The sequence below is a fragment of the Falco rusticolus genome, chromosome 3 (genome assembly GCF_015220075.1).
Source record: "Falco rusticolus isolate bFalRus1 chromosome 3, bFalRus1.pri, whole genome shotgun sequence".
In the NCBI taxonomy this organism is placed as follows: Eukaryota; Metazoa; Chordata; class Aves; order Falconiformes; family Falconidae; genus Falco; species Falco rusticolus.
This window is the reverse complement of record NC_051189.1, coordinates 76,721,952-76,731,995: the sequence shown is the minus strand read 5'-3', so window position 1 is coordinate 76,731,995 and position 10,044 is coordinate 76,721,952. Positions and strand designations below refer to the sequence as shown.

The 10,044-nt window shown below is 43.5% G+C and overlaps 1 protein-coding gene across 2 annotated transcripts; it reads right to left on the bottom strand.

The window, feature by feature from the left end:
- Nucleotides 1–201: 201 nt before the first annotated feature.
- Nucleotides 202–6,514, bottom strand: C3H18orf21 (chromosome 3 C18orf21 homolog). Of its 2 annotated transcripts, XM_037382323.1 has the most exons (5): nucleotides 5,519–6,173; nucleotides 5,081–5,103; nucleotides 4,164–4,363; nucleotides 829–1,037; nucleotides 202–411 (listed from the first exon to the last, which is right to left on the bottom strand). In XM_037382323.1, the coding sequence occupies exons 1-5, from the start codon at nucleotides 6,073–6,075 to the stop codon at nucleotides 258–260; spliced, it is 1,143 nt and encodes a 380-aa protein (XP_037238220.1). In that variant the 5' UTR covers nucleotides 6,076–6,173; the 3' UTR covers nucleotides 202–257. The 2 variants fall into 2 exon arrangements, 1 of the variants encoding a protein (XP_037238220.1); XR_005103475.1 differs by lacking the exons at nucleotides 202–411; nucleotides 829–1,037 and having other exon boundaries at nucleotides 4,267–4,363; nucleotides 4,791–5,103; nucleotides 5,533–6,514.
- Between the last annotated feature and the right edge of the window lie 3,530 nt (nucleotides 6,515–10,044).

Genomic DNA, 10,044 nt, shown 5'->3' with positions numbered 1-10,044 from the left:
GAACCTGTCTTTTAATTCTTGGGCCACTAGAGACTGCAAAACATGTCACGATTCCCAAGCATATCAGACTGGCTATTTTCTCACCTCCCTCTTGCGGACAGTCGGTCCCCTTAGAAACAGAAATTCCTTCTAAAAAATATGGTCTATGCTTTCACACAGTACATGCTGTTAGCTTGAGCTTTAATCACTTTGTAGATTTACTAAAACTGAAGCAATACTTATTGCTGCAATCTTTATTACTTTGAAATAATGTGTAACTAAAGTAAAGTCAAGAAGGTTTTCAAATCTGCCTTCTGGCTTTTCTCTTTTTCTTCTAGGTTAAGCATCCGTTTTAGCTTAGAAAAGTGAAATTTGGAGTTTCGGGGAGTCTTGGAAGCAGAGTTGGTTGTCGCCTGTCCAGATGCATGTGTTCTGAAAAACAAAAGACTCAAATGTCTTAAAGGTGAGGAATAGAATTAACATGACGTAACTATGAAAGTGCACATAAATGTAATTTGAGTGAAAAATTCTAAAAGCAGTATATTTTCAGGTGAAAGTGAGCCGTCAGAAGTATAACTTTGTTATGCAAATTTTAAGCCAGCCATCTCACATTAATGACAAAAATATAACTGGGCATTCTTTGCACACAGTCGCTTTTCATTAGAATCTTTTGATTTTAAGGGTGGCAAAGTTAACACTGATCTCCTTCAGACCACTGAAGAAAAAACCTCCAGTTATCAATTTTAAGTTTATTAAGTGACTGATCCGAAATCCGTACCTGAAGCCCTTGCCCAGCAAGACATAATATACTCAGCAAAATGCCTCTTTAAATAGGACAGAAACAGGTACCTGGGAATTGATGAAGGGCTGTTCCCTTTCGATCCCCACCTACTGCAGCTTACAGGTGTTACTTTATTTGCAGACTGAATTTTTACACCTGGTGTCCTCAGGCTAGATTTAACACTTGGAGTGCCAAAATGTCGTGTCTTTGTAGCCAGAAAATTCCTGTTTTCACCATAATGTCTTGTTGTTTTGTTGCATGAGTTGCAAGTAACCAGCTATGGAGAGAAGAAAGGAAATACCGACCATTCTTTCATTCTTTTCATCCTTACGTGATAAAGCCACCATAAGAATTATCCAAATTATTCTCTAAGTGCCATGACACAAATTAAATATTTGATGAAGAGAAATACGAGATATTAAAAAGCAACATATACTTTACACCTAATATTTGCACTCAGACCTCTTAAGCCAAACACATCCTATGGGTTTCTCTAGAAATTACTCCAGTCCCCTAGAAACTAATTTCAGGAGACCTGTAACACTGAAAGTAACGTTGTACAGTGAAATACAGAAAACAACCCTGTCGAAACAGAAAGATGAAACAGCACCTGAACTGGATATATGATATTCTTGAGTATACGTTAGCAGTATTTCTATTTTGCTAAAAACCATGACATACAGTGTCATCTAAATTCATTAGCATATTCTACCCCCAATTAAGTTATATTACACGCTTTCCAGGGAGCCTTGAAATAAAATATTTAAATCACCAAGCTCTCAAAAACAGTCATCCATAACTAATAACAGCAAGTCTTAGGGAACAAAGAAAAGGCTTTCATTAGTGCGAAAACACTACAATATGAAGGAGGTTCAAAACAAAGCACATTTTCTCTTCTGTTTACTTCAAGGCTGCAGGGAACTTCCAGCAGCACAGTAAGTTGCAGAGGTGCATCAGAACAAATAACGTCAGTCACAGACACCATCAGATATTCCTAATATCCCTACTGCCATGGCAACTACGCTTATTAAGAGACAACTTTTTGAGGCACACAATTACACTGACTGGAAAACACAAGTTATATGCTGTTTCAAGTTAAAAAAACATACTCAAAGAATGTCACAAAAATGTCTAAGCAGGTTTGAAAACATTATACCAAATAATTCTTCATTTCAAAGTGTGTAAAATTACCTAAATTCAGATTGCTTAGAAGTAATTACATTTAGAAATGCCAAAATGAAATATTTTCAGTTGTTTTTACGGTTCTTGACATTATTTTGTCAGCCTAACAAACTAAAAAAGAGAAAGATCATTAACTTATACATCTCATGTATTGATGTATTTTTAGTTTATGTAAATTAAATTCAGATGGGGGAAAAAAAAACAGCATCACATGACAATTTAGCACTCCACGGAATATAAATGGGGGTGAACGCCTCACAATGCAGGAGTTAGTGGATTAATCATAGCACTGCACAGATAGTTTCCATTCCCTGAACTGCACATGCAGGGAACTCCAAAAATTTTAAAAAAGCCCTGAAATAGTTCCTATATGTCTCTTCATAGCACAAGCATTCTCAAATCAAGTTCTACTTGCTAAGAAAGGTATCAAAGGCACAATCTGTCACATTGTTCCTTGGTTTAATTTTCAACCACCCTCAGATTTTCATTTTCAGAAGTGTCTGGTACTAGATTACAGGGATCTACATTGTTAATTTTGAAAGCTGCCAGTACTTAAAATACTTAAGACCAGAAATACTTAAATCATAATCCACAGCACAAATGCAAACAGAACTGAGCAGAACACAAGTGCAGCAAACTGAAATTACATCTCAAGATTAGAATATTGCCCAGAGTTTAAACTGGACCTATTTAAAACTGACTTTTAAACTACTCGTGACTGCACAGTGCATCCTACAAACCTATCCAGCTACACAATAAATCTAAGAACCATCATAATTCTGTAAGACACTGTACCTCAGTTGTCTCAAGAGACAGTTCTTACTGTACACTGAACATTCGTGACCCCAGGAAAATAAAGCAAAGATTCCAGCTTCTCAGATGCCCTTTCTGCTGCTCAACTATGACGTACAGTTTGGAAAGAGCAATAGCAAAGCCGTCTTTCTGGAGCACCTTATTTTGCCCTGACAGCTGAGAACCTCTGTGGTATTTCCTCAGGTTAACTTTGTATTATGGACTCTAATATTTGATTTCATAAATTTTACTCCCCAAAGCAGCAGACTCTCATCTGAGAAAATGCCAAGTGTGCTAGCAACTGCTGGGCCCAACAGGGTGCAGTCTCATTTATTAAAACATCCATTCACATAACCTGTTTTAATAGTAATGCATGCCTTGGCAACACTAGATTAAATGTATACTATATTCTTCAAATAACAGTAATTAGTATAAAATATAGTAATTAAATCTTACATTCCTCAGTAATTTTAGGAAAAACAACCAAAGCCCCAAGAGCAACATTAACTTGTTTAAATCACCTACGTGGTTTAGTTTTGAAAGACTTCCTATAAACAGTAATGTTCAGAGAAATGTAAAAAATCCAATTCATACAGAAGGTAACAATAATCTGATGTAGCCATGACAGTCTACTGAGAGAAATGAAGTAAAGCTTGTTCAGTTGAGCAAATATATTTTTACACAACTGATAAAACTGAAAAATCCTGACAATCTCTCAATCACTCAAGCTATTCTTCAGAGCTGAAAGGAGCACTAAATGTCAAGCTACACATACTGGCAAAATCAGCCTGACTTCAGCCAACACCACGTTTTGCTTCTTAGGTATGTTTTGCGGTATTCGTAGCAATGGATTTCCAAGGATTCTAATGCGTTTTAGGATCTACCTGGCTGTATTAAGGCTCTGCATCGAGTAGTTGCCTGGCTTTAGCCACATCCATAGGGAAAAAAGGAACAGGCAAAAATCTATCATGCCTGTCATTTTTTGCAAAGCTATGCAAATGATACAGCAGCTGATGGCGGAAATGCCAGAGCTTTGTGGCAGGAAGAACTTATTTAATTTTCAGCAAGATCTTAAGACATCTGCAGAGTCTACCCGGACTGCTGCTAAAGAGATCACAGGGAGGGCAGTGCTGTTTGTGTGGCTTCTCTGACACGTTACGTTGTTCTTTTTGGGGGAAGCTTACCGTTCTCGTCATTGCAGTTATGATCTCTCATAGCAGATTAGGATAGATTTTAAATTTAAATTTAAAAATTTTGGTTATGAACAGAAATTATTCCAGAAGAAAGGAAAAGCTATATGCTCATGAAAAATGAAATGTGTAGGTGTGAGCTCCTCTTCCAAAAGAAAGATTTCCGTATCTTTTTTTATGCCACTGAAAGGTTTCAGGGAATTATCAGGTATTTGGCAGTTCCAAGCAAACATCCTTACCAGAACACTTCTTGACTCTCTGTACTTTTTCAAAAGCTTTGTCTGTTTCATACTAAGTTTATGGTTCTTCGCCTCCTGTTTAAGAATCTTCTCTATCTGTGGAGTCACTTTCATCTTTGGTTTGAGACGCACCCGGCAGCTATCAGGAACCAGGAACTGGAAGCAGTAAGGACATATCCTTTCTAATCCAGATTCCTTATCTACAGGTTAATAAAGGTAAAAGAGTAAAACTTAAATGAAATAATTATGTTTTATAGGCAAACATTAAAAAGATACATTTCTATTTTAACATCGTCTAGGTACATGTTTCAGACAGAACTAGAACACAAGAGGAAGCTGAGCACAATTCACGTTAAGTTTATGCACAGCATAAATTCACACACTATGCAATTGTAGGTTTTCCTTAAAGAATGCAATTCCTTCCTAAAAATCTTTAATGATGGAGGCCGACAATTCTGCAAGGAGCTTCGTGCAGGCACACTCTTGTGCCAGCTCAGTGACACCAAATCCTTGTGAAGCTCTTTGTCCATTTTAAGTGCAAGAAAATGACAGCATGGGATGAAGAAATGCTCTGAGTTTAATTTCAGCCCTAATAAGAGAGGGATGCTCTGCAGCTGCCGTTATCACCTCCTGCAGCCAGAGCTGGGCTAGAGCATCTCAGCCCGCCGAGGAAACACCTGGACGCTGCTGCTTAGCAAGTGCGTCACCTCTGCCAGCAGCCCCCGAAGCCCACCCTGGCACTATTCTGTGGGGGCTGGAGAAAATGGAGAAAAAGGGAAAGCCTGCGTCCTTGGGGTTCTCCCCGCAGCCGCCCAGGCCGCCGCTGCGCGCTGCTCCCCGGCCGCAGGAGCCCCGCGGGGCAGCCCCCTCCTCCGCCGCTGCCTCCTGCCGCGGGCAGCGCCCGGGCCCTCACTCGCCTCGGGAGTTGCGGAGCGTCCACCTGCGCGGGAGAAGGGCACAGTGTCACGGCGCGGTGGCACGGCTCGGCGCGGCACAGTGGCACGGCGCGGCTGTGGCACGGCACGGTGTCACGGCACGGTGTCACGGCGCGGTGTCTGGCACGGCGCGGTGGCACGGCGCGGCTGTGGCACGGCACAGTGTCACGGCGCGGCACGGCACGGTGTCACGGCGCGACACCCCGCACCGGCCACGCGGCGGCGCGCGGGCAGGGGGCGTGGCCACCCACGCGCGTCACCGCCTCGCTCCCTTCCCCCCCCCCTCCTCCAGCCAGCGTGCGCCGTCCCTCGCCGCTCCGCTTCCCCTCCCCCCCCATCCTCGCCGCTCCGCTTCCCCCCCCCGCCCCCATCCCCATCCCCGCCCCGAGGGCCGCCGCCGCCCCGCCGCGGGGCGCTTACAGCAGGAACCGTGCCTGGCCCGGGCAGGCGCCCAGCAGCCCCTCCGCCGCCACCTCCAGAAACCGCCTCTGCCACCCCATGGCCCTCAACGCCCGCCCCGCCGGAAGCCGCTGCCAGCCAGGTCCGGCGGCCGGGGGCGGGGAGGGGAAGGGAGGATGTGCACTGTTTCGCCGAGGCCCGGCGGCTCCCCGCCGTCGCAGCACGATGGTTCCGGGGTCGGACGGGCCCGCGGCGAAGGGCGCTGGCGGCGAGCGCGGAGGGAACCGGTGGCGTAGCCCTCGTGCCTGGTGGCCTTGCTGTGACCTCCGCGGGCCTGGGGTCCGCTGGGGCTGGCGCCGTTGGGGCGGCAGCAGCGGCCCTGCCCGGCGCCCGGCGCCCCGTGTCCGCCGACACCGACCGCCAGACCCCTCGGGGCGGCCCCCGAGGCCCCGTGTCCCGGAGCACCGGCCGCCGTGCGAAAAGAGTGGTTCTGCAAAGCAGCACGCTCCCACCTTACGGGGAAAATGACATTTCTCGGTCGAGTTGTCACCTGGAAAATGCCACCAGCGCTCCGGCATGCCGCTTGGTGTTCGCCAGCGCGGAACTTCAGCGATCCCCCCCGCTCCATTTAGATGCCTTTTTAATGAATTTTGGCCACGACAGTTTGCTTTATTACCCTGCAAATGTGCTGCTGTTAAAAAGGAAAAGGAAAAAAAAAAACCACCAACCCTCGGCTTTTCAACGTTTGATGTGTGTTTTATTAATTCCCTCGGCCCCATTCATTTGCTAGACATTCTTCTTCTTTGATCTGTCGGTAATGGTGTTCATTTAGGAGAGGTATTCATCTGAGCAGGCTTCAATATTCTATCACAGAATTTGAATAAATATAATTATTTCTTATTTTCTAACATGGACTAGCTGAGGGGTTTAGAAGTAGAAAAGCATGAGAAAAATTGAATTTCTAGGCTTCCTTTAATAGGAGAGCTTTACAGTGCAGTCAATAAATCTGGGCTTTTTAATGAAACGTTCATAAAGCTACAATTAGAGCCTCTGCTGACTTTATTTTTGAATTAAAAATCAATTTTTCGGTGGACCTTCCAATGTTACATTTTTCGTTGCCATGTTGCTGGCTTTGTTGATGATTAATTTTTGTGTGAACTCTACCTTTCCTGAGTGGATACATAATACCTATTTAAAACACAGCCTGTGTCCATCAGTCAACAGATTTTTGGCAATGAGATATTCCCATTTTTTAGTAGCAGTGAAAAACCCCAAAAGTATTTTTTAAACACAAATAAGCAAAAATAATGCCAACACTTCTTGGGGGAGGGGGTGTGGGGGCCTGTTTTTATGATTTTTAGCCATGTTTACCCCCGAGGGGACCTGGTGGCAGAGGAGGAATGGCGCGGCCGGATAGTGCCATGTTCTCTCCCAGGCTCTGCCTAGCAAAAGGGGGGTACGCTGGGGGGTGGGGGGGTGTCTGCTGCCTGGAGCTGGGACCTGAGTCCTCCCTGTCCCTGGAGCGGTGCAGGTGGGCCAGAGCCCTTGCACTAACACCTCGGGATAATTTTTTCTTTGTGAGAACAAGTGCCTGAGTGATTTTGTTAACAAGCAGCGTACTGTACTAATTAAGCAGTGATTAATACAATGCAAAGGATTCATTTTTACTTCTCTCCCTTCCCCCCACCCTACTCTTACACTCGTCTTACCCCTGCTTTTTTTTCCCTTCTGTCTTTTCCAGTTTGTCTGAAATGCTTATACTTTCTTTTTCTTCTACTCCTGAAACTGCATTGGGCCATTCACAGTTTTAAGTTCACTGGTTTCTCTTTGCATTACAGATCTCCTTGTCCCAACAGCAATGGGGAAAGCACCTCCCAGTGCCATTCATATACAGTGTATCACGTGTCTTGTCCCAGTATCCCCCCATGAGGCAGAAACTATGTTTCTCATGTTAGGTGTGGTGCTGCATGTACTAAACAAGTCACGCTCTAGAGGCAGGGAAAATGACCAAGAAATCACGGCCTCTAGTTCACGGTTCTCTACCACCCCCTTAACTGCAGAACTCCCATCAAAAGTCAGTATTTCTGTGCATCCAGAACTGACAGGACCAGATCGTCAAAACCAGATAACCCCCAGCTCCCTGGTACGGTATTTATGGCATCAGTGGAGTGAACTCACCCACATTTCAAGGCAGAATGCATTTGTCGCTACTTTTTCCTGGATTTTGTTCACCCAAAAAAACCCCACCCCACCCACATTAGCGGACCTATGTTACTAACTGCTTCCTGCTTCTGTTGTTTAGTGTTTCGTAGCTACCATGGCTGGCCAACAAACTGTAAATCTTGCCTGGTGTTTTTTAACAAAGGAAAAAATAGAATGATTTGTGTTGACTTCTGGTCATCGTGTATCATTATTGATTTGAGGGAGGGCAGAGGAGGAAAGCGTACTGTCTATCTGTTGCTTGCCAATCCTCCAGGAAGGCAGTGTTAGTTAGCAGTCAGTAGAGGGCAATCGAGAAATACAGTTTGTGATACCTAAAGGATTTGAAGCACTGATTATGTGTTTACAGAAAAGAAAAAGACGAGAAGAGCCAGGAGGATAGGTTGTTCAGTTTACTACTGGAGACCTGACTGTGACAGACCACCAAGAAAACAAAATTTTCAAAGAGAGCAAAGAAGACCTTCTGCAGCATCTGCGAGTCTCTCCTTTTTTCTTCAGAGTTGCATAGGATAACTTAGCCAGAACTTACTGATGACTGCATGTTCAGTGGACTCGGGAATGGGCTGGGAGATGCAGAAAGGCACTCTTTGGAAGGAACGCAAGAGGAGGCATTTCAAAGATCCTGCAGGTGACTGAGGTGAGCAAACTCAGAGTTTCTCTTTCAGGTGAGATAATAGGTGTGCAGTCAGCTGTATAAAAGTCGTGAGCGAACTGAGTGATTGAAATTATATGAGAATTTTGCTTTTTCAGGCATGCTGGTGCAAGACTAATTTTGTTGTGGGGAAAAAAAAAAAAGATAGAGATGCTACAAGGATAAGCGTTTCCAAGCATACGTTATTTTGGAGACATGCTAAAACTGGTAACTTGTTTTATGTGTAATATTTTATATTAGAACTGCTTGAAACATGCTCATTATTTCACAAGGCTTGTGTGCTATAGTTCCTAGACTGTAGTTTACAAAGAAATGTATAAAGAAGATGTGACTATTGTTCCTTTTAGAGGGGATTTTGCTAAGCTTTAGGACAAATGTGACTTGCAGGTTTGGGGAAACATATTAAGAGATTTTGGATGCATAGTGGGAATGCCCGCAGATTCTTCAAAGGCTTTATTATCAGAAAGATACTGAGAAGTGATAAGAAGGAATACAGCAATAACAAAAGGAGTTAAGCCATAGAAATCAAGGGGCTGACAGAGGGTTGGGAAAGCACAATTAAAACAAGAGACTAAGTTAGGAAATAAGCATATGAAACACTTTTCTGTTGCCAAGATCTCAGCTGGTGTCACCATAACACTTGGAAAATATCCTCAGGACGCTGGGAACCATTAAAGCAGTACAGATTATCAGAGGATAAACTTCCACTTCAGCTGGTACCAGAAGTGACCAATAAGAAACGTTTGGGAAATGAAAGATGAAGAACTGAAGCATTGACATTCTGGGGATATCACAGAGCAAGTGCAAGGGTATCTAGAGGTCAGTCAGACAGTACCCATCTGAAACAAGCCAAGCTGATAAATAAAAGGAATAAATCCTATATTTAAAAATGCATTCAGCTTTGAAAAGCTAATTAAAGGAAAACTTATCTAGCATTCCTCCTGACCCTGGATTTATTTTGTAAGTGGTATGATAGGTAAGGCTACGGCACAGTGATTTTTCTGTTCTTTGAGTGCCAAAATATGTAAAAGATTAATATTATAGTTGTCTGTTATAAACTGTTTAGAACACAGCTTCCTTGCAGCATGTACCTGAGTGAAGTGAAAGATAACATATATAAAGCATGTCACTATTTTCCATGAGTTGCCAACATCCATCTGACAGGGAATCCCCCTGATCTTGAAAGCTACAAGTTCCAGTCTCTAATTTTTTCTTCTTTTCATTCCATTTCCACTGCACTAGATCTTCTTGTATTCCTGCAAATCCATTCTCTCAAAGGATAATATGAATTAAAGATGATATCGAACAAAAGCCTCAGAGAGAAACATACTTGCAGTTTAAGGAAACACGTACTTGTGTACCAACTCTTCTTTAAGTAGTCTGTAGTCGGAATTATTAGTTCTTTATTTAAAATGTGAAGCTCTAGGGCAATAAACATTCTCTTATAGCCCACACCTATTTTCAGTGAAATTAGCGTGATTGCTTGTTGGTGTTTGCTGAAGAGTTTCCTCTCTTGGTGATGATGATGAGATGGGTCATCTCTCTACAGGTATAATCAAAGGGGTTCTTGTACTGGGCAGCCATGCAGGTCAGTGGCTGAGAGATGGGAGCTACTGCTTGTTCAAGTCCAGGCTTTGCTTTGCCTCTGTGACTTTGTGGTACATTAGGGCTTTTT

What these genes read in the sequence shown, in the direction of transcription:
- C3H18orf21 (XM_037382323.1), bottom strand. Translation starts at nt 6,075, where the DNA reads ATGCCGGAGCGCTGGTGGCATTTTCCAGGTGACAACTCGACCGAGAAA. An exon ending in GACGCTCCGCAACTCCCGAG is followed by an intron (nt 4,364 to 5,080) that starts GCGAGTGAGGGC and finishes ATTAACCTGTAG; the next exon opens with ATAAGGAATCTGGATTAGAA. An exon ending in AGCCCTTCATCAATTCCCAG is followed by an intron (nt 412 to 828) that starts GTACCTGTTTCT and finishes TTTGTTTTTCAG; the next exon opens with AACACATGCATCTGGACAGG.